Consider the following 27,235-nt stretch of genomic DNA (forward strand, 5'->3'; position numbering starts at 1 on the left):
ATCCCTAAACCGTATCATATATTTAAACCCGGGAGCTCTCTCCAGTGTACTGCGTGCTCCCCATACGAATTGTTGCCATTCATGTGAAGCGATACCCCAAACACATAAAAATTGTTGCCATTCATCCCATCAAACCCTAACTTTCAGTTTCATTCCAAGAGGTAGCACATTGTTAACTTAAATCCATAAGTAAACTTGATTGGCTTCATTACTTACATGTTCTAAATTACGTAATTTCAGTTTTCACATCCTTAATTGCTTATAGACTTGTAGTGTTGTTCATATGCATGTGATATTTAAGCATGCACACCAGGTGTTTGATAAAATGCGTGAACCAAAATATATACTTTTTTCGTGCCTAGTCAGCTTCAAAAGTAAAAATAAAACAGTAATAAAAGAGAAGCAGGATAAAATTGACTATATGAATACGTTGAATGTATGCAGTAGGAAAGCTCACTGCTTTTTTTGGATTTATATTGAATTAGACATGTCCGGTGTTCGTGTGGCTGATATGAATTTTAGGTTCAACTCGTTAGCCTGTTAACACGGCCTGTTTTGACGTTTAACACGCGTACAAGAAATCTGAGAGACATGTATGTGCAAAACTGTGGTCTGTAGGTCTACGGTGTACCGATGATTTGCAGGAGGAAACTTGTGAACAGGACCATGCATCTTCATTGGTTTAATCTTATTTCGGTCAATTTATCAGCTGGTGAAACAGGTAATTACCAAAAGCGTTCTTATATATTCTTTAAATCTTTGTTTATTTCTAGTAAGAACATATTAATAACTACAACTCTTGTGTCGTCACAGGAAAAAGATACATGGGCCATTCAGTTGATTCATCTTCAAATTCCATTAACAATAATAACACTAGCATCGACAAATTGTTGTTAGCAAGCAGCTTAGCTTGTGTAGTTGACGAGTCCTCTCAAATTGATGAAAGGAAACCAATGAACCGGTTAGAGCTCAAGAGATTTCTCGAGTTACGCGTAAAGAAAAGAGTAAAAGACCAATTCAAAGATGGAAAGTTTCATGATCTTATTGAGAAAGTAATCGCCAATCCATATACTCTTCAAGACGCCTATGATAGTATAAGGGTCAACTCAAATGTCAACTTAGCATCCGAGTGTGACAATATCGACTTCACCTCTCTAGCCAAAGAATTAGCTTTCGAAAAATTTGACATAAGTTCCAACATATATTCCTTTTCAACACGGGGAGAAAACAAGGAAAAACTGATAATTCCCAATCTCAAAACAAATGTGATTCAAGAAGCCATTAGAATAGCTCTAGAGGTTGTTTATCGACCACATTTTTCTAAAATCTCACATGGCTGTCGAACCGGAAGGGGTCAATCATCGGCTTTAAAGTACATCTGTAAAGAAATTGTGAATCCAGATTGGTGGTTCCCTATAATACTCAACAAGAAGATTCACACACGTATCCTTTCTAAACTCATATCAACAATGGAAACAAAGATCGAAGATCCCAAATTATATTCTTTAATCCATAGCATGTTTAACGTTGGAGTTCTTAATTTGGAGTTTGGAGGGTTTGCTAAAGGCCATGGTCTCCCACAAGAAGGTTTGTTGTCTCCGGTTTTAATGAATATATATCTTGACCTCTTTGATCGGGAGATTCTTAATTTGTCAATGAAGTATGAAGTTCTTGATGCATTAGATGATGGTCAATTTGACGAGTCAAAGTCAGAGTCAAAGTTGCGTCGCTGGTTTAGGAGACAGATGAGTCCCACTCAAGGAAATGAAGGAAGTAGGTCGGGAGTTAGGGTGCACTGTTGTCGGTTAATGGATGAAATTCTTATCATAGTTAAGGGGTCCAAAGAAGTGAGCCTGGCTTTAAAGTCAGAAATTGAAACCTACATACAGGGATCACTTTATTTGGATTTTGACAGTAACACAAATATTTTGCAATGTAACGATCCTCGCGGAGTAAACTTTACGGGCAATATTATTAAGACGACTGTAAAAGAGAGTCCTGCGGTTAGAGCGGTTCACAAGTTAAAGGAAAAAGTTGAGTTATTTGCATTGCAGAAGGAAGAGGCCTGGAATGAAGGGATGATCAGAATCGGGAAGAAAGTCTTGGGTCATGGATTCAAGAAAGTCAAAGAGTCAGAAATCAAACATCTTGCCAACCGTTCCTCGGTTTTGAGCCACGTGTCATGCTTCCGCAAGCCGGGGATGGAAACCGATCATTGGTATAAAGTCTTACTAAAAGTTTGGATGCAAGGCCAAAATTTAAAAAGACATGACACTGAAGAATATATTTTATCCAAGTTAATAACCGAAAAAGCACTGCCTGAAAACTTAAAAGACTCGTTTTACATGTTTCAAAATCAAGTCAAAAAGTATGTCAAATCCGAGACAAAGTCAACGGTCAACCTTTTACCCGAATCTGCCATTTCTTCTGAGTCGGGTTATGTCACCGAAGTTTCGTCCCCGTTGAAGGCAATAAGAATGTGTTTACATCGATACGGGATAACGAATAGGGAAGGGTACCCACGTGCTTGCCAGACACTCGTTTTACTAGATCATGATAATATTATTGATTGGTATAACGGTATTGTTACACGATGGGTTAAATGGTATCATTTATGTGAAAATTTTGGTGAAATAAAGATTATTATTAGTGAAAAGGTTTGGAAATCATGCATACGTACGTTAGCAACAAAGTATAGATTACATGAAACCGAGATTGAGAGGAAGTTTGAATCAGATCTGTGCAGAATCTCGTTAACAGAAGAAGATTCTGTTAACGGGTTTCTGGAATCTCGGGATCTTTGTTATGATGAGGGGTTGTTGTATGGGGTTGGTTACAGTGGTTTGTGTATGTTATCTTTAGCGCGAGTTGTGAGTAAATCTAGACCGTGTACGTGCTTCGTAATCGGGTGTCGGGAGGCTGCACCGTGTGTTTACACGGTGCATGTTATGCAAAGGCAAAAGTTTCCGGTTTGGAAAACGGGGTTCTCGAGCTTTGTTCATCCGAGTTTGCATAGGAGGCGGGTCGGGTTGTGTAAACAACATTTGAAGGATTTGTTTGTTGGGCAGATATCTCTTCAATCTGTTTGTTTTGATGACTGGAAATGAATATTATGTTACGGTTCGTTTTAGCAAGTTTATTCTGTTTGGTCGGTGTCTAAATGAGTGGGAAAGTTAAATATTTAAAACTTGTAGTCTATGTATTGTATACCGTTGGGTTGACTTGAAAGACTTTTGTCCGTGACGAAAGATATAATCAAGGGGGAACAGAAGCAACCTTCAGGGGATTGCAGAATCTCGTATCAGCCACATACCGTGAGGTAAAATTTACCTTTTCTCTCAAAAGTGTTTATAGAAATCGATTCTTTAATCCGGTCTGAGCAGTCCGAGGGTCCAGTCCAGTTACTAAAAATTGCATAAGTGCCTTTGATATGTACACATATTTTGAATTCCTTTTCAAGTGTGGATTCATAAAGTTTTCCGTCATTCCTTTAGCCCTCTTTTCAAATTAAGGATTTGCATATCTTCTTGGACAGTATTATATAAAATTTTGTGCACATGAGATTCCTTGGAATACTGATAAATTTAGGCTATAATAGCTGGAATTAAACATTTTTAATGAGATCATGTGATCTGGACATGGAAAGACATGCACACACATGCATTTGGACCAGTAGAACAAGTTAAATGATGATTAGTCTATGTATAAGTATAACATATTAAAACAAAATTAGCTAGTTTAGTGGTTTCAGTTACAACTATATTATGTGACCGTTGATATATGAGCGGGATAAAAAAATGTTCGGGATGGCATGCTACGGGGCAGGGTTCCCGCCGGTACCAAGGTGGCACCGCCCCCTCCCGAATGCACTCCATCCGCCCTTTTCTGATAGTTTTAGGTCAAACCTGTGAGGTTTGGGTACATAAGATTCTTTGAAATATATACTGTTAAAAGTTGGCAGCAATATTCAAAGTTCTATAAGGTCAACTAAGGAGACGTCATAACCACTTGCAAATTGTTTAGGCTACAATAGCAAGACTTAAAACATGTTGAATGAAATCATGTGATCTGGACATCTTAGCTAACACACGGAAAGACGCGTACATGCATACGCTTGGTGGAACAAGTTTATATATGTGATAAATATTAGACCAAAAAAATAGCTAGTTTAGTGGTGTAAATTACAAGTAAATTAATACTGTCCTTTGTAAGCTTATATAAAGGCATTGCTTCCCATTGAACCAGTATAATCAAGCACATAGTTTGAATATTGAAGTAATTCTTAATCAATAATCATCATCCATATTTTCGTACCTTTATGATGGTTTAACACCACTTGAATGGAGACTTTCTTGAAGGAGTTTCAACAACTTAAGATCCAACTTAAAGAGATCAAGTCAGCCACCGACAATTTTGATGACAGCAACGTTATCGGAACTGGTGGTTTTGGGAAGGTGCACAGAGGAGAACTTTCTCACTTTAAGGACGAAGCGTGGCTGCTTTTAAGCGTCTCGATCGTAAATTTGGGCAAGGGGACCCAGAGTTCTGGAAGGAGAGCATGATGCTATCGCGTTACACACATGAAAATCTGATCTCTCTACTGGGATACTGTGACGAGGATGGTGAGAAGATCCTTATTTATGAGTATGCATCTAATGGAAGCCTCAATCTTCATTTAAAATCCACTACTTTCACGTGGATTCAACGTCTTAAGGTATGCCTTGATGCGGCAAGAGGACTAAGCTACCTGCATGATGACAAGGGCACTCAACAAAGAATTCTCCTCCGTGATATAAAGAGTTCCAATATCCCTCTCGATGATAACTGGAATGCCAAAGTTTCTGACATGGGACTGTCAAAAGTAGGGCCAGCTAATCAACTGCACTCGGCTCTCATCACCAATTTTGTAGGTACCATTGGGTACCTAGATCCAATGTATATGGAGTTGGGCATCTTATCGAAAGAGTCAGACGTATACTCTTTTGGTGTTGTCTTATTTGAAGTATTGTGTGGAAGACTATGCTTTGAGAATAGCAACGGTAGGTTTATGAGTCTAGTGCGTGAGTGGAAACAAAACTACAAACATAAGAAGTTAAATGAGATTATCTTTCAAGACCTGATGCAAGAAATGGATCCGAGTTCTTTGGAAACATTTTCAGACATTGCATTTCAGTGTCTGCAGAAATATCGTGAAAAACGACCTACAATATCTCTTGTTGTGGAAAAGCTAAAGATTGCACTTGAACTTCAGGAGAATTGTGAATGGATGAAACATATGTTGGATTATGAAAAGATAATTAAGACTGCAGTAAATCCTCCAAACTATAAATCAGAAGAGGAACTTAAGTCGTGTCTCTCCAAAGGGATTCTCCTTAACCGGGGCAAAACAGTAATTAGCTCTCTCTCTAAACACCTACTTCAAATACAAATCATTTTGTGAATATGGTAAATTGTGGTTTATAGATTGTTCAACCGACTATAGAGTATAGACTAGCACCATTATATATTTCAACTAAAATGCATATGGTCACATATAATGATGTAATAAAATGGCTAAAACCTAACCGTGCCACCATATGATCACTGCCACTATTTCCAAATTTGTTAAATCTTTGCTCTTCAAAACTCTACTCTGAAATATCTACTTTATGAACAGTGGCTTTCATTAAATAAGAAAGGAGAGCATTGTGAAATGATATCTGCTGCGGACTGTCTTATTCCAACTGCACAAACATCTACCTCTGATGGATATGTGTCCCATTCGAGTTCAAGGTACTTGTTTAACTGATTCTTAAGCATATTGTAATGTACCAATCTTCATTCTTCCTCTTGCAGATTCCCCCCGAACAAGTGCTATATAACAAATTATGTGATGTTCAAAGCACATGTCAGAACTCAATTATTGTCACCACAAATCACATACACAGTAAATCTTGTGTTCAAACACACCAAGTTTGCATTTACCGAACCGTATTATTTAGGCATCAGATACAGATTGGAAGGGGAGACAAAACCTTCGATTTTATGCCTCGCAGACGTGAGAGAAGATGGATGGTTGATGGCTGAATTGTATCAGTTTGAAAGCCAAGAGAGAAATGTTGATCTTGAAATTTTGTTTGAGGGCATTATGGATTATTCTAGTCAGTATCTAATTGTAGAAGGCATTGAGTTTCAACCCTTTGAAAAAGTAAGCTAACAAACACGTCATTATTATTATTATTATTATTATTATTATTATTATTAAATTTTCAAAATTTCCTAGGAAATAGGAGATCACTTTCGGTATTTAATATCTTTTATGGTATTTGATCATAATTCCAATTTTAATGTTTTATAGGTGGAAGATGAGGTGTTAGAGGATGATGATATGCAAACTATATCAGAATCAGATGACACATACTGGGAAAACAAATTGCCAAACTATTATGGTGACATAATCAAATTGTTAGAAGGTAGCATTAAATGGACAACCAAGAAGGAACTCTACCATATACTTTGCAAAGGGTTTCAATTGAAAAGTGATCAAGTGGGTATATTTCATTTAAGAGCATGTTTGGGATTGAGTTTGAAAAATGCTTATTGGCTTATTGGTGTTTTCAAAAAGCCAATAAATTAAAATATGTTTGGCAATCAAAAAAATCTTTCCTATTTTAGGTTTTTGAAAGGATTAAAAAGCAGTTTTACAAAAGCCCCAAATCCTGGCTTTTCAAAATGGCTTTTCGAAAAAGCCAATAAGGCAATAAGCATTTTTCAAACTCAATCCCAAACACCCCCTAAATAAATTATGGGATTCTTATCCTTTCTTAATCCTTCATACATCTTGAACAAAGTCCATTTATTATTTTCTAATATTTTTCGGATTACAGTGGTTTTTTATTTCTAAAAATGGGAAGAGGTGTCTTATGCTACAAGCAAATTTAGCACTTCTAAAGGACCAATGGAGCCACTGGTATCAGAGTCGGAATCGGAATCGGAATCAGACAGATGAAAGGTTGTTTCTTCATCTCCCAGCGCTGTGTTTTCTTGTGAACATGTCTATGCTTTGGATTTACATAGACCTGTAAACGAACCAAACGTTCAATGAATCGTTCAATGGGAAATCGTTTATCTAATAAAGGAGCAAACACGAACAACATTTTATGTTTATTTAGTTAAACGGTCGTCCACTTATGTTCGTGAACGTTCGTTATTTAAATCCATTTCAAGTTCGTTCATTTGTGCTTGTTTACGTTCGTATTTTTATATATTCAATAAAAAATTTCGTTTAATTACAACTTAGTCTAGTTTTATAAAAACAATTTAGTGTAGTTTTATTAATTATTTAGTCCCATTAGCTTGATTTTCACATTTTATTTTTAATTGGTGTTCGATCAATTATGTTTGCTTATGCCTTTAACAAACTAACATGACATACTCATTTTCTTAACAAATGAACATGTAATAAAAATGTGCAAAGGAAAGTCCATTCGTTTAATTGTCCGTGTCTAATTGTTTGTTCGGTTAAGGTCAAATGAACGAACATGAACATGCCCCGTTTGTGGCCGTTTAGTTTGTTTACAGGTCTAGATATATGCGTAAAACATGTACTATATGATTTCTGAGCAATGAACCTGCAAATGTAATAAGATTGTGCAAACGAAACAAATTGCATCCAGCAACTTGCAGATCAAACAAGTGAAATGTGTGTTTGGAGATGCAAGCATGCATTATTTGTGATGTGTTTTTTTCCTGAAGATCAAGTTCTAAGTTCTTACATATTGTGATGTGGTTTTTCCTGCAGATTTCACATATGTGCTTCTGATCCTAAGAAGTCTTTTAGTATTGTCTGCAAAGTTGACTCCGAATTATTGTCGCCTGAAACAACATATGCATGTTACTTAGTCTACAAACTACCAAGAAACATCCCTGAGGAGGATTTATCTGATTATGAGTCTCCTCTGAAAGTGATGCTAACTAGGACAACCTGGGAAGTGTTTGGTCATTGTCGGTTTATCTATTTAATTAATCCTCAAACACCGGTTATAAGAACAAAGGCTGACCAAAACTCCCGCAATCCTTTGAACAGACCCAAACTGCAAAGCATTCCACGAAAAAGGAACGACGGTTGGATGGAAGTTCAGGTATGTACATTACAAACTGGTTCTACCTCCGGAGAGAAATCGATGCGCATTGGCTTGGACCCTATCATTGACAGGGCACTGATAAGGCTCCGTGTGAAAGGCGTGGAGTTTAGACCTGAATAGATACTCATATTCTGAACTTAGGCGTGGATTTTAGACCTGTTTTCTTCATATATATCACATTCTCACTATTTGGAATACAACATGAATTTACCTATCAGACAGTGTACAATATGCATCTAAACATAAACTTTAATTTATTTAGTTGTTATTTAATCCCTAATGATGTGAAAAATGTAATAATGTTTGCGGTATGGATGATGTTGTTCGTAGCAGCGTAACCTGTTGACCGTTTGCCTTCTATTTCAATGTAAAAAAATATGTATGAACGAAAAAAAATGAGGGGATGTTTATTATGTGTTGCAAATTTGTCATTTGACTGTAAAGCAAATACTCCAGAGTAGGGTGACTAATTGTTACTATAAAATCAATTTTTTGAAACACCAATCTTGATGAACCAACTAGAAGTGAATGTATACAAGAGTGAAGAGGTAAGGTCCTAAACCCTTTCGCTGAATCAAGCAAACCTCTAAAAAGGATCTTAAGTATCATTCGCGGATCAGCTCACATCACTAGGGAATCAACCCATACGCGAGCAGAAGATCAGATGCTTCCGCGGGTCAAAGATCAATGCCAACGGGTACGTATTCCAAGAGGTAACACATTATTAATTTAAATCCATAGGTAAACTTGATTGGCTTCATTACTACATGCTCTAAGTTACGTAGTTTCAGTTTTCACACCCTTAACTGCTTATAGTGTTGTTCACATGCATGTGATATTTAAGCATGCACACCAGGTGTTTGATAAAATGCCTGAACCAAAATATATACTTTTTTCGTGCCTAGTCAGCTTCATAAGTAAAACATGCACACCAGGTGTTGAATGTATGCTCACTGCTTTTTTTGGATTTATTTTATTCATCAATGAATTAGACGTGTTTGTGTGGCTGATATGAATTTTAGGTTCGACTCGTTAGCCTGTTAACATGGCCTGTTTTGATGTTTAACACGCGTACCTGAAATCTGAGAGACATGTATGTGCAAAACTGTGGTTTGTAGGTCTACTGCGTACCAATGATTTGCAGGAGGAAACTTATAAACCGGACCGCACATCTTCATTGGTTTAATCTTATTTCGGCCAATTTATCAGCTGTTGGCACAGGTAATCCCGCCCAAAAGTTTTCTTTAAATCTTCTTTTATTTCTAACAAGAACACATTAATAACTTCAACTCTCGTGTCGTCACAGGAAAAAGATACATGGGTCATTCAGTTGATTCATCTTCAAATTCCATTAATAATAATAATAATAATAACACTAGCATCGACAAGTTGTCGTTAGCAAGCAGCTTAGCCTGTGTAGTTGACGAGTCTTCTCAAAGTGATGAAAGGAAACCAATGAACCGGTTAGAGCTCAAGAGATTTCTCGAGTTACACATAAAGAAAAGAGTAAAAGACCAATTCAAAGATGGAAAGTTTCATGATCTTATTGAGAAAGTAATCGCCAATTCATATACTCTTCAAGACGCCTATGATGGTATGAGGGTCAACTCAAAAGTCAACCTAGCATCCGAGTGTGACAATATTGACTTCACCTCTCTAGCCCAAGAGTTAGCTTCAGAAAACTTTGACATAAGTTCCAACATATATTCCTTTTCAACACGGGGAGAAAACATGGAAAAACTGATAATTCCCAATCTCAAAACAAATGTGATTCAAGAAGCCATTAGAATAGCTCTAGAGGTTGTTTATCGACCACATTTTTCTAAACTCTCACATGGGTGTCGAACCGGAAGGGGTCGGTCATCGGCTTTGAAGTACATCTGTAAAGAAATCATGAATCCAGATTGGTGGTTCCCTATAATACTCAACAAGAAGATTGAAACACGTATCCTTTCTAAGCTCACATCAACAATGGAAATGAAGATCGAAGATCCCAAATTATATTCTTTAATCCATAGCATGTTTAACGTTGGAGTTCTTAATATGGAATTTGGAGGGTTTGCTAAAGGCCACGGTCTCCCACAAGAAGGTTTGTTGTCTCCGGTTTTAATGAATATATATCTTGACCTCTTTGACCGCGAGATTCTTAATTCATCAATGAAGTATGAAGTTCTTGACACACCTTATGACAGTCAAAGTCACAGTCAGAGTCAAAGCTGCGTAGCTGGTTTAGGAGACAGATGGGGTCCACCCAAAAAAACGAAGGGAACTTGTCCGGAGTCAGAGTGCATTGTTGTCGTTTAATGGATGAAATTCTTATTGTAATCAAGGGCTCAAAAGAAGTGAGTCTGGCTTTAAAGTCAGAAATTGAAACCTACTTGCAGTCATCACTTTATTTGGATTTTGACAGTAAAACAAGTATTTTGCAATGTAACGACTGTCGAGGTGTAAAGTTCACTGGCAATATTATTAAGAGAAGTGCGAGAGAGAGTCCTGCGGTTAGAGCAGTTCACAAGTTAAAGGAAAAAGTCGAGTTGGTTGCATTGCAGAAGGCAGAGGCATGGGATGAAGGGATGGTCAGAATCGGGAAGAAAGTCTTGGGCCATGGATTGAAAAAGTCAAAGAGTCAGAAATCAAACATCTCGCTGACTGCACCTCGGTTTTGAGCCACGTGTCACGCTTCCGTGAACCAGGGATGGAAACCGATCATTGGTATAAAGTGTTACTAAAAGTTTGGATGCAAGGCCAACATTTCAAAAGACATCACACCAAAGAATATATTTTATCCAAGTTAATAACTGAAAAAGTACTACCTGAAGATTTAAAAGACTCGTTTTACACATTTCAAAATGAAGTCAAGCGTTACGTCACATCCGAGACCAAGTCAACCGTCAACCTTTTACCTGTGTCTATAACATCTTCCGAGTTGGTTTACGTCACGGAAGTTTCAGCCCTGTTAAAGGCTATAAGAATGTATTTACATCGATACGGGATAACGAATCGTGAAGGGTACCCGCGGCCATGTCACACACTCGTTTTACTCGACCATGATAATATTATTGATTGGTATAACGGTATTGTAACGCGATGGGTTAAATGGTATCATTTATGTCATAATTTTGGTGTGATAAAATTTATTTTTAATGACAAAGTTAGAAAATCGTGCATATGTACGCTAGCAACGAACGGACATGAATGCATGTGTTGGTCGTCGACTTATGTTCGTGAACGTTCATTATTTAAATCCATTTCAAGTTCGTTCATTGTGCTTGTTTACGTTTGTACTTTTATATATTCAATAAAAAAATTCGTTTAATTACAACTTAGTCTACTTTTATAAAAACAATTTAGTGTAGTTTTATTAATTATTTAGTCCCAATAGCTTGATTTTCACGTTTATTTTTAATTGGTGTTTGATCAATTATGTATGCTTATGAGTTATGCCTTTAACAAACGAACATGACAAACTCATTTTCTTAACGAATTAACATGTAATAAAAATGTGCAAAGGGAAGCCTATTCGTTTAATTGTCTGTGTCTAATTGTTTGTTCGGTTAAGGTCAAATGAATGAACATAAACATGCCCCATTTGTGGTCGTTTAGTTTGTTTACAGGTATAGAGATATGCGTGAAACATGTACTATATGATTTCTGAGCAATGAACCCGTACATGTAATAAGATTGTGCAAAGGAAACAAATTGCACCCAGCAACTTGCAGATCAAACAAGTGAAATATGTGTTTGGAGATGCAAACATGCATTATTTGTGATGTGTTTTTTTCCTGAAGATCAAGTTCTAAATTCTTAAATCTTAAATATTACTTGTGATGTGTTTTTTCCTGCAGATTTCGCATGTGTGCTATTGATCCTAAGAAGTCTTTTAGTATTGTCTGCAAAGTTGACTCTGAATTGTTGTCGCCTGAAACAACATATGCATGTTACCTAGTCTACGAACTACCAAGAAACATCTCTGAGGAGGTTTTTTACTACGAGTCTCCTCTGAAAGTGATGGTGACCAGTACAACCTGGGAAGGGTTTAATCATTGTCGGTTTATCTATTTAATTAATCCTCAAACACCAGTTATAAGAACAAAGGCTGACCAAAACTCCCGCAGCCCTTTGAACAGACCCAAACTGCAAAACATTCCACAAAAAAGGAACGACGGTTGGATGGAAGTTCAAGTATGTAAATTCCAAACTGATACCACCTTCGGAGAGAAATCGATGCGTATTGGCTTGAACCCTGTCACCAGGGCACTGATAGGGCTCCGTGTGAAAGGCGTGGAGTTTAGACCTGAATAGATAATTATGTGGAATTTTTTTGGGATAATCATTTCTACTGATACATTGCTTTCTTCATATATCTCACTATTCGGAATATAACATGAATTTACCTATCAAACTCGGTACAATATGCATCTAAACATAAAGTTTAATTTATTTAGTTGTTATTTAATCCCTGAGGATCATAGTTGCAACAAGTGTAGAGGGATTTTTCTTTTTTTGGCTTTAATCCATTGTATATTTAGTTATTTGCATCTTCTTCCAATTTATATAAATTGAAATAAGATAGTATATCTTAAGCCAAACTTGTTCCACTTTTAATTTAGATTAATCATATTTGCATCATTGTATTTACATTTACATTTTACAAAGAAGTAAATTAAATTTATAGGCATATCTGACAAAAAGATAGTGAAACTTAAGCCAATTCCTATTTTAATCTATTTTAAGTACTATTTTTAACTAACTGTACATAAAATATATGCAAAATAAAGTGATTATGCAAAATGAATGCAAAAGTTGCTAATGATGTGAAAAATGTAATAATGTTTGTGGTATGGACGCAGCTTGTTGATTGTTTGCCTTCTATTTCGATATAAAAGAATATGTATGAATGAAATTTGCTTTTGAATTGTTTGTGGTATGGATGTGTTGGTAAAAAATGAGGGGATGTTTATTATGTGTTGCAACTTTGTCATTTGACTAGACATATTTGTGTACGCTATTTATCTATACCTCAGATGATGCAATTGTAAAACGAGTACTCTAGGGGTAGAGTGACTAATTGTTATAACTTGAAAGAAAACATCTTGATGAACCAACTAGAAGTGAATGTATACAAGAGTGAAGAGGTAAGGTCCTAAACCCTTTTGATGAACTAAACAAACCTCCATAAGAGATCTTAAATATCATTCGCGGATCAACCACATCATCGTCTTGATAATTGCACTCAACATATTTGTGTGTTTTATTTTTCTGCACCTATGAAGGTCCAATTGTGAAAGAATACTCTAGGGTAGAGTGACAAATTGTTAAACTTAAGAGAAGTAATTAAGATTTCTATAAACATTTAAGATAAAGCATCTTCATCAACCAAATAGAAGTGAATGCAAGCAATAGTTGGTGAGTAGAGTACTTTCACTTGGATATCATTTTTGACCAAGCAATTGGAATCTGCCTTTTGGTTAATAATTTCATTTCTAAGACCGTGTATGAGGTGCTTTGCGTCATGTGACGCCACGTCATCATAGAGACTTTTGACAAAAAACAGAAGTATAGTAGATGGAGTCCATACTAATCATTATATCTTTATTATTGTTATTAAAAATAATCAAGGTTGCAATAGTAGCTAGGTTGACCCTAGGCGGCCGACTGGGAAGTTGGCCGTACTCGGAGTATTCGAAGAGTACTTGGAGATGGTAAATGTAAAACAAATTAATTTTTAGAGATTATATATATGTAAAATATCGTAAGTTTACTAATATTTATAACAAAATAAGTGAATATCAACATAAGTAAGAGAAATACTTTTTAAAATACTAAATTATTCTAAAAATTGCTAATGGTTAATTAGAAAAATGATATTTTTTTCTTTAGTATTATAGAAATACGAATTATTTTTTTATATTTTTAAGTCAAAATCGGCTCAAGTTGACCGACTAGATGTGATTCTGGTTAAGATTGACCAACTTTGATCGATTATTGATAACTAGACTGGGTTAAAGAAACTCGTCTCAACACCATATCTTGTAGCGAGTACTCGGCCTTGTAAACATACTCTTACAACATTGATAATAATACAAATAAACCAACTCACCAATCAATAAACAAGCTCCCCCCCCCCACCCACCCAACACACACACACCCGACACTTTGTGGGAAACGCTCCCCCCCCCCCCTTTTCCAAAATGCCCAAAGCGTCCCGGGGACGGTGTTCCTCAACGTTTTGGGGCTTTTTGGGTGTGGAAAGCGCCCCACTACACCTGGTCTAACACATGCACTAAACACAATAAGCAAAACACGAAATGATGAAAACAATGGCAAACAATAAAAGCATTTATACACAACAAATTTAATCTATATACACATGTGGGCTTTATCTAGTTCTAACATGGGACTTATTTAGACATGGGTTATCACTTACCAGGTATGTTAAGTTTTTAGAAGGTTTTAAAATCTTCTAGATTACTACTCAATTAACAGCATTGTCTGGTTGAATGAGTTTGAAACTTTTAAGTCATGAGAAAAACTTAAAGCTGAAGCTCTTACTAGTAGTGTTTAAAAAGAGATATAACTTTTAATATTTTAAATTACTTAAATAACGTTCTAAAATAAATAGTATTATTTTTTCAGTTATGTCTAAAAGCTCCAACTAAACATATAAATATATCTATAAAACTACACTACCCGTTGTCAGCTTCATGCTACAGCTATCTGTTAAACATACATTAAACTCGAGTTACAATGCAGTAGGCCTTTGGATGATGGTTTTCCCGGGGGAACTGGATATGATGAAATGGTGGGCGTAGCCTACCCAAACTGTCTGTGGTTGCTAGTGTATAGATACATCGTCTTCGTCGCCTGGATTATCCGGGTAGTCGGGTTTTCAATAATACCCCAAACACATACGAATTGCTGCCTAACTTTCAGATTCAAGGATTGGATTATCATTCCAAGAGGTTAGACATTATTAATTTCAATCCATAAATAAACTTAATTTCAATCTTATTATATCCTTTTGATATTTTAACATGCACCTTTGTGACTAGTTAGCTTTAAAAGTAATAGTAATAAAAGAGATCTGCGCTGTACAGTTCTATCTAGTTGTAGCTCTATATGAATACGTTGAATGCACACTTGCATGCAGCATACTAGCTCACCGGTGAATCAGACGGTCTAATCATTAATGTAGTAGGTATATATGTTTGCTTCACTGCTTTTTTGGATTTGTTTTATTCATCAATGAATTAGACGCGTTCGTGTGGCTGACATGAGTTTTAGGTTTGTGTCAGGTTTAATGGAATTGGTACCAGGTATCGAACACGAACTCGAAACACAAAACAGAATGTTTGTTATTGAGAAACTTCACAAAACTCAATTACTCAGATTACAATCTCCAAACCCCAAAGCACGGGTATTTATAATCTAGCCTATCACGTTTAGACTATAATTAGGATTGCTAAATAATAGGACCTGATAATTATACTAACAGTTAAATCTGAGCACATTTAATTGTTTATAGTTATCCATTCCTTAAATCATGTTACTTTGCCTTGCACGCCAAGTAACGTTCTTTAAACGAAATTCCCAACAATCACCCCTGGAATTTCGAACTCGAAACCGACAAGTCTTCAACTCCAAGTAATTCCCGCATCTCCTTGAATTTGATGCTCCAAAGAGACTTCGTCAAGATATCGGCACATTGCTTAACACCACTAACATGCTCGACACTTACTTCTTCACGATCAACACATTCCCAAATGTAGTGATACCGAGATTTAATGTGTTTGGTCCTTCCATGGAAAAATGGATTCTTCGCGAGAGCTATCGCTGATGTATTATCGATACGTAACACCACTGCTGGAATTTCCTTGTCGAATAACTCACTTATCAATTCCCTTAGCCAAACCGCCTGACTCGCGGCTGCGCTTGCCGCCATGTACTCTGCTTCACACGATGAGAGTGCAACTATATCTTGTTTCTGAGAACACCAAGTAATTGGTGAAGACCCAAGATAAAATACATGCCCAGTAGTGCTTCTGCCATCGTCTTGGTCAATGTTATGGCTACTATCACTATAACCAACTAACACGTTTTTCCCACGAGTGTAAGAAATACCAAAATCGAGAGTACCTTGAATATAACGAAGAATTTGCTTTATAAGACTTGCATGAGATTGCTTCGGGTTTTGCATGTACCGGCTTACGACTCCGACCGAATACGCCAAGTCAGACGACTTTGTAAAAGGTACCGGAGACACCCGACAATCTTTCGATATCTCGTAGCATCAAAATCTTCTTCTTTTAACTCGCCATGTAGGAACGCGGATTTGACATCAAGGTGATGCAATTCCCAACCTTCATTCGCTGCGAGAGATAATAATAAACGAACCGTTTCGAGTCTAGCCACTGGTGCGAAAACCTCGTCAAAATCGACACCGGGTTGCTGAACACAACCCTTTGCCACAAGTCTCGCCTTGTGTTTATTAAGCGAGCCGTCCGTGTTTCTTTTAACCTTGAAAACCCACTTTACACCAATCGCCTTTGCACCACGTGGTAACTTGGTTAACGTCCACGTATTATTTTTATTTATCGACTCAATTTCAATACGCATTGCTTTCACCCACTCCGGTTTCGATTTTACATCATCAAAACAAACCGGTTCATCATCAGCAAGCAATAAAGTATCTTCATCAATCATACTCGAATTCAAGACATAATCACTAAAACGTACCGGGGTAACTGTGGCTCGAGAAGATCTCCAAACAGCCGGCTTAGGTGTAACCGTGTTGCTTGTACCAGCCGGGCTTGTTGGAGCATTTTCGACTATCGGTTCTTCATCGTCTTCTTCACCCCCGTCACCACTTGAACTCGTAGAGTTTGACACAGGGCTCGACCCGATGTTTTCGGTATTCACGTTTCCTTCTCCGGTGTCAATTTCATCACCAAAGTTAACCCAAAACATACCTGGTGATCGATCCTGCTCGTCGATTATTTCGGTACTTTTATCCCAATTCCAACCTTGTTTTTCATCAAAATCCGTGTCACCCGCTCGACTCACAACAATTTTCCTAGTCGATGGATTGTATAAACAATACGCAGCTGAACCTTTCTCGCTTCCGAGATAAACTAAACAAGTCGAACGATCGTCTAATTTCTTAATATTTCCACCAAGTATTTTTGAATACGCAACACATCCAAAAACTTTAAGAAATCTAAGATCCGGTTTCTTTCACTTTAACATCTCATACAGTGTTTTGTCTTTTAACGCTTGAGTTGGAATTTTATTAATCACGTCGGTCGAATGCCTCCCGGCTTCTCCCCACATATAGTTAGGAACTTGTCTCGCTTTTAATATACTCCGAGTCATATCCAATATCGTGCGGTTCCGCCTCTCCACGACACCGTTTTGTTGTGGTGTATATGGAGCGGTTAAATGCCGAATAAAACCTTCGTTTTCAACGAACCAATTGAAATCACGAGACGTAAATTCTCCCCCTCGATCGGTTCGAAACGTCTTAATGTTTTCACTATTTTCTGCTTCCACCATGACTTTAAATCGCTTGACTGTATCAAACGCTTCACTTTTTTCCTTCAACAGAAAAGTCCACATGAAATGAGAAAGATCATCTATCAAGACGAACACGTACCTATTTCCGGCTATGGTACTAGGAGTAATGGGCCCGCATAAATCTCCATGGATTAGTTCCAAGACTCGGGTTGCTCTGAAAGTCGCCGACTTTGGAAACGGCTTCCTCGTTTGCTTCCTGACTAGCACGAGTCACAAATTTGATTTTCTTGATCAACTTTTGGCATTCCAACGACCATATTCTTTTTCACCATTTGTTTCATAGACTCGAAATTTAGGTGTCCTAGTCTCGCGTGCCAAAGCCAATTCTCGTTATCAATCCGGGCTTATAAACACACGGGTTTCCCAGTCTTCAATTTAATCGTATAAAGACGATTCTTGGATCGAGTAACCCGCATCAACAATTTTCCTTGATCATCATACATCAACAAATAATCGTCTTGCATAAGAATATCACAACCACTTTCCGTTGCTTGCCCAAGACTAATAATATTACTTTGTAAACTAGGAATATAATAAATGTCGGTCAATAATTGTTGCTCCCCCGTTTTACCGACTAGCAATATCGACCCTTTCCCGCAAATATCAACATAAGACCCATCTCCAAATTTAACTTTGCCATCAACACGCTTATTTAATTCAGAGAAAAAAGATACATTACCCGTCATATGGTTGCTCGCTCATTTATCCAAATACCACAAGTCTTGTTCGTCCGAACCACCCTCGTAATCTTTTGGTATAACCTTCTGTTCATTCAAGTACACTTCTTCTTGAACACACTGCACCATATAGAGGGACGGGTCTTTTTCTTTTGCGTCGGCCAAATTTGCTTGTTTATCTTTCCTCCTTTCCGGACACCTCGAGACGAAGTGACCAAATTCATCACAACGAAAGCATTGCACTTCCGAGTAATCCTTTTTAACCTTTCGTTTATCCCCTTCAATGGACCCTCCTTGTGAACCACGGTTCTGATTGCCACGTCCACCACCACGTCCTCGGTTCGAACCTTTCCCGCGATCCCTACTCAATTCGCGTGAAACCTGCCTCGAACTCGAAGAGGATTCAGAATGATTAAACAAAAGTTTACATTCTTCAGAACGCAACACATGTCCTTTGATACGCTCCTCATAAGTCTTCAATCTCCCGACAACATCCTCAAAACTGACTGTTTTAAGGTCTAACACTTGCTCGAGGGATGCTACAACTTGGATAAATCGGCTCGGCAGGCTTGTGAAGAATTTCTGAACTAGCTTCCTTTCTTCATATAGTTGTCCAAGTGTGGTTGCTTTAGAAGAGATCGCGGTAATTCTCGAGGCATACTCGTCAATTGTTTCGGTTTCTTTCATCATCAAACCGTCAAATTCACATATTAATGTATGAAGTCTAGCATCCTTCACACGTTCCGCGCCCATATTTCTTGACTTTATGGCATCCTACATCTCTTTTGCCAATTTAAAATTACCGATTTGAAGTATCTGTTCCTCGGGAATCAACTGAAACAGAAGCGCCTTCCCGATGTTATTTTTCTTCGCATCATTAGAGCCCGGGTCAATTACATCCCAAACTCCATGAATCCCAAAAATAACCTCCATATGCATACTCCAACTCGTGTAGTTCGTTTTTGTCAAACGCGGACACTGAAACGATCCGGTAGTCGTCTCTTTACCTGTTTGGTTCGCGCCACTCATCTTGTTTCTACGGCTATAAGATTTTGAAAATCCCTTGGTGTAACTGGTTCAATTTTTCCAGCCTACACGATTAAACCCGATTCCGAATCTAACCGAGCATGCCTTTCGGTTTCAAAGAAACACAGCCTGATCTCTTAATAGAATATATATATTCAAAATAGGAACTTTTGTCCTTTTGTGACCTAATTAAAAAGAACCTTAAAAAAAAGGTTAGGTGAGCCACTTTGAGACTTCCGACCACTTGATTGAAATCACGGAACACCGATCGTCCACCGATCAAAAAACAACTCAATCAACTCAATCGTCCGCCAATCCAAAAACAACTTAAACCCGTGACCTCAACTCAAGCCACCGTTCGTCGTCATTGCCGTGTACCGATCCGCCGTTTGGAGTACACAACCGCACACTGATTGCTTGATCTGCCGAGCCGCCGAGGTACAGTTGCAGATTGCCGACGACGACCGATGTTTGCTGCTGCTTGCCGGTTGAAGTTCCCACACGCCAAAGGTTACTCCGACCTTGCACAGGTCCGACCTTCACGCCGGTTCCCAGGTATTTCGAACGCTCTGATACCAATTAATGGAATTGGTACCAGGTATCGAACACGAACTCAAAACACAAAACAGAATACGTTTGTTATTGAGAAACTTCACAAAACTCAATTACTCAGATTACAATCTCCAAACCTCAAAGCACGGGTATTTATAATCTAACCTATCACGTTTAGACTACAATTAGGATTGCTAAATAATAGGACCTGATAATTATACTAACAATTAAATCTGAGCACATTTAATTGTTTATAGTTATCCACTCCTTAAATCATGTTACTTTGCCTTGCACGCCAAGTAACGTTCTTTAAACGAAATTCCCAACAGGGTTTGACTCGTAAAACTGTGGTCTATAGGTCTACAGTCTATCAATGATTTGCAGGAGGAAACTTATGAGCAGGACTGCACATCTTCATTGGTTTAATCTTATTTCGGCCAATTTATCAGATGTTGACATAGGTAATCCCGCACAAAAGTTTTCTTTTAATCTTCTTTTATTTCTAACAAGAACACATTAATAAGTTCAAATCGTTTGTCCTCACAGGAAAAAGACACATGGGTCATTCAGTTGATTCATCTCTAAAACCCATTAATAATAATAATAATAACACTAGCATCGACAAATTGTCGTTAGCAAGCAGCTTAGGTTGTGTAGTTGACGAGTCTTCTCAAATTGATGAAAGGAAAACAATGAACCGGTTAGAGATCAAGAGATTTCTCGAGTTATGCATAAAGAAAAGAGTAAAAGACCAATTCAAAGATGGAAAGCTTCATGATCTTATTGAGAAAGTAATCGCCAATCCATATACTGTTCAAGTCGCCTATGATAGTATAAGGGTCAACTCAAATGTCAACTTAGCATCCGAGTGTGACCATATCGACTTCACCTCTCTAGCCCAAGAATTAGCTTCAGAAAACTTTGACATAAGTTCCAACATATATTCCTTTTCAACACGGGGAGAAAACAAGGAAAAACTGATAATTCCCAATCTCAAAACAAATGTGATTCAAGAAGCCATTAGAATAGCTCTAGAGGTTGTTTATCGACCACATTTTTCTAAACTCTCACATGGGTGTCGAACCGGAAGGGGTCAGTCATCGGCTTTGAAGTACATCTGTAAAGAAATCGTGAATCCAGATTGGTGGTTCCCTATAATACTCAACAAGAAGATTGACACACGTATCTATTCTAAGCTCACATCAACAATGGAAACGAAGATCGAAGATCCCAAATTATATTCTTTAATCCATAGCATGTTTAACGTTGGAGTTCTTAATATGGAATTTGGAGGGTTTGCTAAAGGCCACGGTCTCCCACAAGAAGGCGTGCTGTCTCCGGTTTTAATGAATATATATCTTGACCTCTTTGACCTGGAGATTCTTAATTTGTCAATGAAGTATGAAGTTCTTGATGCATTAGATGATGGTCAATTTGACGAGTCAAAGTCAGAGTCAAAGCTGCGTCGCTGGTTTAGGAGACAGATGAGTCCCACTCAAGGAAATGCAGGAAGTAGGTCGGGAGTTAGGGTGCACTGTTGTCGGTTAATGGATGAAATTCTTATCATAGTTAAGGGCTCCAAAAGAAGTGAGTCTGGCTTTAAAGTCAGAAATTGAAACCTACATACAGGGATCACATTATTTGGATTTTGACAGTAACACAAATATTTTGCAATGTAACGATCCTCGAGGAGTAAAATTTATGGGCAATTTTATTAAGAGGACTGTAAAAGAGAGTCCTGCGGTTAGAGCGGTTCACAAGTTAAAGGAAAAAGTTGAGTTATTTGCATTGTAGAAGGAAGAGGCCTGGAATGAAGGGATGATCAGAATCGGGAAGAAAGTCTTGGGTCATGGATTCAAGAAAGTTAAAGAGTCAGAAATCAAACATCTTGCTGACTGTTCCTCGGTTTTGAGCCACGTGTCATGTTTCCGTAAGCCGGGCATGGAAACCGATCATTGGTATAAAGTCTTACTAAAGGTTTGGATGCAAGGTCAAAATTTAAAAAGACATGACACAGAAGAATATATTTTATCCAAGTTAACAACCGAAAAAGCACTGCCCGAAGACTTAAAAGACTCGTTTTACATGTTTCAAAATCAAGTCAAAAAGTATGTCACTTCCGAGACAAAGTCAACGGTCAACCTTTTACCCGAATCTACATTTCTTCCGATTCGGGTTACGTCACCGAAGTTTCGTCCCCGTTGAAGGCAATAAGAATGTGTTACATCGATACGGGATAACGAATAGGGAAGGGTACCCGCGTGCTTGCCAGACACTCGTTTTACTAAATCATGATAATATTATTGATTGGTATAATGGTATTGTTACGCGATAGATTAAATAGTATCATTTATGTGTGAAAATTTTGGTGAAACAAAGATTATTATTAATGAAAAGGTTTGGAAATCGTGCATACGTACGCTAGCTACAAAGTATAGATTACATGAAACCAAGATCGAGAGGAAGTTTGAATCAAATCTGTGCAGAATCTCGTTAACAGAAGAACATTCTGTTAACGGGTTTCTGGAATCTCGGGATCTTTGTTATGATGAGGGGTTGTTGTATGGGGTTGGTTCTAGCGGTTTGTGTTTGTTATCTTTGGCGCGAGTTGTGAGTAAATCTAGAGTGAAAGACCTTTGTCCGTGACGAAAGATATAATCAAGGGGGAACAGAAGCAACCTTCAGGGGATAGCAGATTCTCGTATCAGACACGAACCGTGAGGCAAAATTTACATTTTCTCTCAAAAGTTTTTATAGAAATCGATTCTGTAATCCGGTCTTAGCAGTCTGAGGGTCCAGTCCAGTTACTAAAAATTGCATGAGTGTCCTTTTGTATGTACACATATTTTGAATTCCTTTTCAAGTGTGGATTCATAAAGTTTTCCGTCATTCCTTTAGCCCTCTTTTCAAATTAAGGATTTGCATATCTTCTTGGGCAGTATTATATATCAGCCCTTCTTTTCCGGTGGTTAGGTGATAGTGTTGTGCACATGAGATTCCTTGGAATACTGATAAATTTGGCTGTATTACCACTTATAAAAATTTGGCTATAATAGCTGGTATTAAACATTTTTAATGAGGTCATGTGATCTGGACATGGAAAGACGTGCACACCACATGCATTTGGACCAGTAGAACAAGTTAAATGATGGTTAGTCTATGTATAAGTATAATACATATTAAAACAAAAGTAGCTAGTTTAGTGGTTTCAGTTAGAACTAAATACTACTCCTTGTAACTTATACTAAGGCACTGCTTCCCTGGAACTAGTATAATCAAGCACATCTTTTGTGTGTATTGAAGTCATTATTAATTATCATCCAATTTCGAGAGCTGTGAAATTTTCGTACCTTTTTGTTGGTTCTTTTTTAAGACCACTTGAGGTATATTAGCATCTCCATCTGTAATTGCTTTGAGAATTTGATTAATTTTCTCATTATATATTATCCGAGCAACAACTAAATGGAGACTTTCTTAGAGCAGTTTCAACAACTTAAACTCCAACTTAAAGAGATCAAACCAGCCACCGACAATTTTAGTAACAGCATAGTTATTGGAACCGGTGGTTTTGGGAAGGTGTACATAGGAGAACTTTCTCACTTTAAGAGGAGAAGCATAGCTGCTTTTAAGCGTTTAGACCGTAAATTTAGGCTAGTGTACCCGGAGTTCTGGAAGGAGATCATGATGCTATTACGCATACTCGTACATCTAAAATAGAAATCATTCCTTGTGTGGCCGGCTCACTATAGAATTACACTCCATTATACTCACAATAAAGATAGTGAGTTAGTTTTAAGGTTTTAATTTATTCTTTTGTTATTTAGCTGAAGAAACTTTATGTGAATTTAGGTTTTTTCTATTCTTCACTTTAAAATTATTTGATATTTTATTTGATGTGGGGTTGGTTTATTCATTAATATAATTCTTTATCATAATCTTTATAAACCACTTGCAAATTGTTTAGGCTTAATAGCTGGAGTCAAACATGTTTAATGACACAAACACCTTTTTTATTCAAGCACATCTGCTTGTTCTTTTTTCACACCAATTGAGGTATATTCGCATCTCCTGTCAAGTGTCAAGTACTGCATTTGCGATTGCTTTGAAATTTTGATTTGATTTTCTCATTATATTATCCTACCGAGCAACAATATTAATGGAGACTTTCTTGAAGGAGTTTCAACAACTTAAAATCCAACTTAAAAGATATCAAATCAGCCACCAACAACTTTGATGACAACAAAGTTATCGGAACCGGTGGTTTTGGGAAGGTGTACGGAGGAGAACTTTCTCACTTTCAGGGACGAAGTATGGCTGCTTTTAAGCATCTAGATCGTAAATTTGGGCAAGGGGACCCGGAGTTCTGGAAGGAGATCATGATGCTATCACGTTACACACATGAAAATCTTGTCTCTCTACTGGGATACTGTGACGAGGATGGTGAGAAGATCCTTATTTATGAGTATGCATCTAATGGAAGCCTCGATCTCCATTTAAGATCCACTACTTTCACGTGGATTCAACGTCTTAAGGTATGCCTTGATGCGGCAAGAGGACTAAGCTATCTACATGATGACACGGGCACTCAGCAAAGAATTCTCCACCGTGATATAAAGAGTTCCAATATCCTTCTTGATGATAACTGGAACGCCAAAGTTTCTGACATGGGACTATCAAAAGTAGGGCCAGCTAATCAACCGCACACGGCTCTTATCACCAATGTTGTAGGTACCATTGGGTACCTGGATCCAATGTATATGGAGTTGGGCATCCTCACGAAAGAGTCAGACGTGTACTCTTTCGGTGTTGTCTTATTTGAAGTATTGTGTGTGAAGAGGTAGGTCCCAGCAGAGCCCAGTTGGACCCGCAAGACTCACCTTGAACAGGGACGTCTGCGCAACGACCAACTGCTCCCGCAGGACCCACCATGCTCAGAGAAAACCTTACGCGCAGTACGCCAGCTGTACCCGCAGGGAAAGCCTCCCAATGGTGAAGTACCCCGCTTGTTCCCGCAGTTGCGGATACAAGCCATCAGGGAAGGCTACCCGCACTGACAGCAAGGCTACACGCACAAGGCACTAGCTACTTTAGTAGTCACATGAAGGAATGAGCAAGGCGGGAATAATCCCGCCTAAATGAGCCAGTCCGTATGCTTCTGGAAGATCTTTTGTACTATACCTACTAAGGTATGGGCAGAACAGACGATCTGACCAGAACAGCCCATGAACCAATCACAGGGTGACAGCTCACCGACAACAGTACGAGGAGGAGCACCCTCTAGTACTGTTTGTCACTATTAGCCGCTGCCTACTCACCAACCCTTACTATGGGACGTGCGCAGCCTACAGTTGGTGGAACAGTGCATAGCCGGCAGTAAAGGAACAGTATACAGCCGACCTTGTTACTGTCGGCCGTAGTCTATCCACCAACCAGCATGGCCTGTGCGTAGTCCACTGTTGGTAGAACAGGAATACTATTCAGCCGGCTGTACCTTCTAGGAAACCTACATTCGGCTATAAATACTCCAACACCTTGGAATGGTAAGGACATCATCTGATATCTCGTTATCTTATCTAGCAATCTCTTAATATACACTTATATTCAGAGCAATCTTGTCTGATTCTCACGCCGGAGGGTGGTCACAAGGAGGAACCCCCCCCCCCCTTCTCAGTGACGAGCTTACGGTGTCTGTTTTGCAGGTCATCCGAAGAACAACCTTCTCTGCTGAACCTCATCATCGTGGGAAACATTACTTAACCCACAGATTATCCGTAATCTGCCCTGGGTCACTTAGTGTTTCTTCATTGGCGCCATCCGTGCATAAAAGCTAGAACTAATTCTTAGTTTTTTCAAAAATTTCTGAAGAAATGGTTAACGTTACTCCGGTCCCAAGGCCAGTAAGCGACCAAGAAACCCCGGTAACCACAACCCCAACAACTGGGGGGAACACCGGCGGTTATACAAATTTTACGAACACTACCCCGGTTACCCAAGCCGGGGCAAGTGCAGTAAACAATATTCCACTGGGGTTCACTGATGCCCAGTTGAAAAAACGAACGAGGGTCCCTCGCCAAACACTAGATCAAGTTAAGGCGTGGGCCGAAGCACGTCAGAAAGAGTTCCAAGCTGAGTTGGATGAACGCTTGCGTTCAGTTCAACAGGCTGACGAATTCGGCAGTACTCGCCAGCATCTCAATATGAACAGTGAGTGCGAGTACTCAGACGATGAGCGGGAAGAATCCGATACCGACGCAAACCCTCGCCATAAGGCAAAAGGGAAGCGTAAGGAAACGGACTTCCAACCGACAAGGAATTTTGGGGAAGCCTTTAAACCAACGAATGCGGAGAGAAACCCGCGTGACTTCTCCAAAACCTTCAGACCAACTGCTGCAAATGCAGGAAAGTCAAAGTTTGCAAGGGACATTGCGGAAGCAATCGCCCCGAGAAGTGCCAAACAAATGTCCAACATTGGCACTTATGATGGTCTATCCGACCCAGACGACCACTTGAACAGATTCATCGCGGGGGCAACCGTCAGTAACTGGACGGAACCCACGTGGTGTTATATGTTCCAGATGACTCTGGTTGGAGCGGCCAGGGCATGGTTCGATCGTTTACCGGTCCACCACATATATGATTGGGCGGACTTTCAGAACAAGTTCAGCCAACACTTCAGCCAACAAAGGAAATATACTGAAGAACAGTGGACGATCCTCAACTGCGTTAGAGAGGAGGATGAATCTTTACTAGACTTCATCACTCGCTTCAACTCCAAAAAGCTAAGTCTGGGCAACATAAGTGAAGATCTTGTTCGCGCCGCTTTCATCCAGGGCGCCGAATACCCAGAGCTTATCCGCACATTGACGGGTAAGGACGGCATGCCATCCACATGGGATGCCATCATGACGGCGGCCAAGCGCTTTGCCGAGACGGAGAAGCAACTGGGAAGGGATCTTCCCCAGAGTACACACCTCTACACGCAAAGGACTAGAGAAAACAATGTTCGGATCGCCCGGCAGAACAAAAAGAGGAAGCTAGGTATTTGGCAGTCAAAGGTAAACTTTGACACCTCATCCAGCTCTCACCCTCTTGTTGGCGGAAGAAATAACACACACCCTTCAAGCCAAAAACACCGGTGGACGCCACTCACCAAAAGCGTCACGAAGATATTTGCCACTGAAAAGCTACCATGGCCAAAAGCTCCAATGATCCGGCAGCGACCTAATGCGGATCAGAGTAAATCCTGTGACTTCCACGGGACAAAAGGTCATAGTACGGAAGAGT

General features: G+C 38.7%; 2 protein-coding genes and 2 pseudogenes across 2 annotated transcripts in view; all 4 read left to right on the forward strand.

Moving 5' to 3' along the window:
* Nucleotides 1-155: 155 nt before the first annotated feature.
* Nucleotides 156-3,146, forward strand: LOC143633260 (nuclear intron maturase 4, mitochondrial-like). Its single transcript, XM_077101598.1, has 3 exons — nt 156-161; nt 619-721; nt 814-3,146. The coding sequence occupies exons 2-3, from the start codon at nt 634-636 to the stop codon at nt 3,105-3,107; spliced, it is 2,382 nt and encodes a 793-aa protein (XP_076957713.1). The 5' UTR covers nt 156-161; nt 619-633; the 3' UTR covers nt 3,108-3,146.
* A 1,347-nt stretch (nt 3,147-4,493) lies between these two features.
* Nucleotides 4,494-27,235, forward strand: part of LOC143633282 (uncharacterized) — a 50,445-nt gene continuing 27,703 nt past the window's right edge. Inside the window, exons 1-2 of the mRNA XM_077101613.1 lie at nt 4,494-5,389; nt 5,657-5,772. Coding sequence (XP_076957728.1) covers nt 4,559-5,389; nt 5,657-5,772 — 947 coding nt within the window. The 5' untranslated portion in view covers nt 4,494-4,558. The remainder of the gene's footprint in view (nt 5,390-5,656; nt 5,773-27,235) is intronic.
* On the forward strand, nt 9,257-12,425 carry LOC143633256 (nuclear intron maturase 4, mitochondrial pseudogene; annotated as a pseudogene).
* Nucleotides 20,318-22,597, forward strand: LOC143633269 (nuclear intron maturase 4, mitochondrial pseudogene; annotated as a pseudogene).

The sequence above is a fragment of the Bidens hawaiensis genome, unplaced genomic scaffold (genome assembly GCF_021521415.1).
Source record: "Bidens hawaiensis isolate Kalapana, Puna unplaced genomic scaffold, B.hawaiensis_p1.1 tig00006636_1, whole genome shotgun sequence".
NCBI classification, from domain to species: Eukaryota; Viridiplantae; Streptophyta; class Magnoliopsida; order Asterales; family Asteraceae; genus Bidens; species Bidens hawaiensis.

What these genes read in the sequence shown, in the direction of transcription:
- LOC143633260 (XM_077101598.1), top strand. Translation starts at nt 634, where the DNA reads ATGATTTGCAGGAGGAAACTTGTGAACAGGACCATGCATCTTCATTGG. An exon ending in TTTATCAGCTGGTGAAACAG is followed by an intron (nt 722 to 813) that starts GTAATTACCAAA and finishes GTGTCGTCACAG; the next exon opens with GAAAAAGATACATGGGCCAT.